This window comes from Miscanthus floridulus, chromosome 9 (genome assembly GCF_019320115.1).
Source record: "Miscanthus floridulus cultivar M001 chromosome 9, ASM1932011v1, whole genome shotgun sequence".
NCBI lineage: Eukaryota > Viridiplantae > Streptophyta > Magnoliopsida > Poales > Poaceae > Miscanthus > Miscanthus floridulus.
Genome location: NC_089588.1, coordinates 11,366,697 through 11,370,935, shown reverse-complemented (window position 1 = coordinate 11,370,935; position 4,239 = coordinate 11,366,697). Strand labels below are relative to the sequence as shown.

At 47.3% G+C, this 4,239-nt stretch overlaps 1 protein-coding gene across 1 annotated transcript; it reads right to left on the bottom strand.

Annotated features, from left to right (window-relative positions):
* Window positions 1–3,088: 3,088 nt before the first annotated feature.
* On the bottom strand, window positions 3,089–4,000 carry LOC136481353 (LOB domain-containing protein 12-like). Its single transcript, XM_066478710.1, has 2 exons — window positions 3,774–4,000; window positions 3,089–3,625 (listed from the first exon to the last, which is right to left on the bottom strand). The coding sequence occupies exons 1-2, from the start codon at window positions 3,954–3,956 to the stop codon at window positions 3,188–3,190; spliced, it is 621 nt and encodes a 206-aa protein (XP_066334807.1). The 5' UTR covers window positions 3,957–4,000; the 3' UTR covers window positions 3,089–3,187.
* Between the last annotated feature and the right edge of the window lie 239 nt (window positions 4,001–4,239).

The following is a 4,239-nucleotide window of genomic DNA, read 5'->3' as shown; positions in this document are numbered from 1 at the left end:
CATGTAGTGAGCTGCTGATGATTTTCCTTCCCCCTATTTGATAGGCAAGTGTGGGGTACGACCACTTTACTTATCCTCCACTTGCCATCACTATGTCTCTTTCGTGCATTTAACCTCCACATACAACCATTTTTGCATATCACGTGGTACCTCAACTCCTGGTCCGAATGAGTGACGTTGTACGGCCTATGGTGATACACAGCATAGTCCTGAAGGAAGAGCTTCATCTCTGACATTGTATTGAATATCATCCCCTTAATAAGGATTTCTTTCTCACGGTCATACAATAATTTCCTACACATCTAGAGACCGGTGTCACAAACTGCCATATCCATGATGTTGACATCCCTATAGTTCGGAACGCTCCTGAAAGGTATGTTCATCGACCTTAGTTGCTCAAGCTCTGTCGCTGTGTAAGGTGGTGGTGGAACATACTGCTGTGCTTCGCTAATTCTGCCCCATGAATCATATGGGGTATCATCTGCTGGCAAATCTATGACTAGTCTACCCTGAGCCGGCATAGCATGCAAAACCTCAGTTGGTACTGGTAATGGCATACCATGAACAGGTACTGGCATGGCATCAACCGGTGTGGGCATAGCATGTCTACCTCCCTGGTCATCATCTGAATCACTGCTAACTACATCAGTGATCTTGTCCTCCTCCTCCTGCTCCTCTTCCTCTTCCCGTTGGAACTCGTTCACATTGAAGTCATTGCTTATACAACCTACTTGACTTGAATGAAACTGCTCCTGCGTTAACTGACCATCCAAATCCATAGTACCCATAGTTGGTTCCACAGGAACCCCACATTCTTGTTGAGTATCATCATCAAAGGATGGCCCCTCCTGGAGATCATGCATCATGTACCCATTCTCCACAACCACCTTAGCCAAGGACACATTGGAACCTTGGATACCCTATTGTAGCAGGACCAGTGAGCATGGTCCAGCAAGGGCATCAGCACGTAGTGTGCCCTAGTCTTTCCACTATTAAACCTCCCCTTCAGTGTATAATCACCGCTAAACTTTCCATTCAAACGGCCATAAAGATCGCTGAAGCTAGGAGGTTCATCAAACCATTCAAATTCTTCTTCCATATCCTCAAACATACCATATTCTCTCCTAACACTTCCTCCGTAGAAAACTCTAACACAACAATCCATCTACAAAAGCATTTCAAAAACTTCATCAGGTCATCGAAATCGTCGTGCGTATTAACTAACTGACTACACCTATACTAACTGAAACAATTATATAGTGATTGTTAGTGAAGAACGCGACATCGTCCTCACAAAGAACACAACTGCCGTTCGGTTATTATTGTGAAGACAAGGACTAACGATTACGAAATGCAAGATTACCCCATGTATATATTTGTCTCCCTTGTTAATCTTAACAAGTGCTTTTTGCTAGACCTAAGCAATGCTTTATGTGATCAACACAACTACAATTCCGTCTGAAACACAAAACAGCAGTTAACAAAGTTTTGGTGATGCAAAAAAGCAAAGTACTCCACCCAAGGTGTATATCCATACAAGCAACACCGTGGGGCCGGGCTACAAGCCTAAACAACTAATACTTTTTTGTTTGTCCTAGATTCACCTCCTCATGCGTCCATGCATGCACCTTGTCACCTTGACAATATCAAAACCTAGCCAATCATTGGAAAAAATAATTATGTATAAATAGTGAAACCACTTAGGCCCCGTTTGGCTGGTATGAAAAATGCACTGTTCATGCCGAAAACATTGTTCCGGCTGAAAAAAAGCCGAACAGGCCGGCTTCTGGGTCAGCCGAACGGGGCCTTAGCCTCCATGCACGAATCATTCCCAGTAGATCCACCAAAGCCATGTTTGGAACTCAATTCTTTCGTGAACAAAGAAACGAATTAGGTTTTGCTTTGTCGGTTTCTTGATGACACGGGACGCACAAGTTTGCCCTGTTCGCTTGGCTGATAAGCCGTGGCTGAAAGTACTGTTGGATGATTTGTTGTGAGAGAAAAATACTGTTTGTTGACTGAAAAAGTACGGCTTATAAGCCAAGCGAACAGGGCGAACATCTTAGCTCTGTTCGCTTAGCTGATAAGCCATGACTAAAAATACCGTTGACTGATTTGTTGTGAGAGAAAAATACTATTCGTTGGCTGAAAAAGTATTGCTTATAAGCCAAGCGAACATGGCGTTAACATCTTGCATGTATCAAGTACCAATGTACAGTTGTACAGTACCAATATCAGTAAAGCCAGGTAAGCTTTGTGTGCAGCCCAGCAGACGAAGGACACACGTCCTATGCAGAAAGCTTAGGAATATGTTAGGTCAGGTCTTCCAATTCGATGTAGCAGCAGTCATATATACAACTCCGATCCAGCGCGGAGGAAAAAAAAAAGGTTTTGTGATGCTTATTGTCCAGTTGTCCACGAACAAAACAATGCTACTGCGCACACCATGTGAATCCAAACGCGTCCAAATAGCTGACTCCCAACTCCCAAGTCTAACAAAAGGTGAGCCTCTGAAACTTCACTCTGTTAGTTGATCTTCACTATTGGGTTCTTGTCTCTGCTCTCTGATCGGGGGAGCCCAACCCTAATATGGTTGGTGGCCCCTGTCGCACAGCACACATAAAAGGAAGGTGAGGATCAAGGCTCGGACTACGAGGTTCACTGGAGCCGTTACCCACCTACAAAGAAAACCCTAAACCGATCCTAAAGACGTGCTGCCAGCGACGGGATGTGCCCCACCAAGCTCGCCGTCATTCCCCTGCAGGTCTACACCGGACCGCCGTCTCGCCACCGAGCCGGAGCTGCCCCTACACCGGCGTCTACGCTGCTGCTGTGCCGCAACAATGAAAGACGAGAAGGATCTTCCCCGGATCTACGGGTTACACACACAGAGGTACTAATCATCGATCCTAACACACTCTGGCTCCTGCAGCCTTTGTGCAAAAACTCTACTTCACATCAAGATCCCTCAGCTAGCTCGGTCTTGATTCTCAGTTTTTTTTTCTTTTCTTTCCGAAAGATCTGATTCTTAGTTTTTAAGTAGAAGTGCTGAGATTGTGATGCTCATGTGACCCAATTAACTCATCTCTTAATTTTCCCATCTTTTTGGAAAATTACAGCGGCGGACAGAGATAGAGACAAGGTTTTTCTCTTATCGACAAATAATGGAAGTACATAAATCACTCATTCATGCCCAGAGGGACTCTTTCTTGAGGCACGCCTCCTGCAGCATCATTGCAGTGTTCCATGCAGAGCCGAAGCCACCCAGCATCTGCTGCTGCTGATGAGCTGCACCAGTGCCGTTCCACGTGTTCATCATCAGGCCATTCTGCACGAGCAGGCTGCCATAAGCCTCGCATTCTATCTGCTGCTGCTGGTGGTGGTGATGGAGTTGTTGTTGCTTTGCCGGAGCTGGCGCGGCAGCAGCTGAAGCTGACTCGTCGTGTTGCATCTGGACGCAGAGGATCTCGGCCTTGGCGAGGGCAAGCTGCACCTGGAGCTGAGAGACCTGCTGCTGGAGGTAGGAGATGGCACCGACGCAGCCGTACACGGGGTCCCTCATGCGTGCGTTCGCCTCGTACACCAGGCTGCTCACCGCGTCCGCTCTCTGCTGAGCAGGCAGCTCCTGAAAATGGAATCAACAGTTGGTGCAGTTCAGTAAGCCTGATAAGCAAGCTAGCTGAATGATCCATGGATCGATGACAGTGACGAAGGAGATGAAAACTGAATGCACGAGGTCAAGCTCAAGGAGGAGGAGAATTGAACGGACGGACCTGCAGCATCTTGCTGACATTGCTGGCGCCGAAGACCTTGTGGACGATGGCGAACTTGTGGGGGTCCTCAGGTGGGAAGTAGGGCGCGAACACGCACTCCTGCGTGCACCGCCGTCGCAGCAGCTTGCACGAGGCGCATGGCGGGCTGCTGCTGCTCCCACTCCCGCTTCCGCTGCCAGCCATGTTCTGGTTCCTCGGTCACAGGGGGGTTTAGAGCGAGCAGTGAAGAGAGGATGGTTGCAAAGGGAAGGGGGGAGACTGCCGAGTGAAGAGCCTCTTTTATAGAGCCAGGCTAGGGAAAGGAACAAAGTATAGGTTAGAAGAACTGATGGTAGGTTGGAACTGATAGATCTGAAGATGGGAGAGATCAGATAGTTTGCATTAACTAGCAAGCAGAGTATCAGGTCAGGACAAACATGATAGAAGAAATATTTGTGTTCAGTTTTCTATTGTCATTCTGATCTAT

Coding starts and splice junctions, on each gene's coding strand:
- LOC136481353 (XM_066478710.1), bottom strand. CDS start 3,956: ATGGCTGGCAGCGGAAGCGGGAGTGGGAGCAGCAGCAGCCCGCCATGC. Junction 3,626..3,773: donor ATGTCAGCAAGATGCTGCAG/GTCCGTCCGTTC, acceptor TTCCATTTTCAG/GAGCTGCCTGCTCAGCAGAG.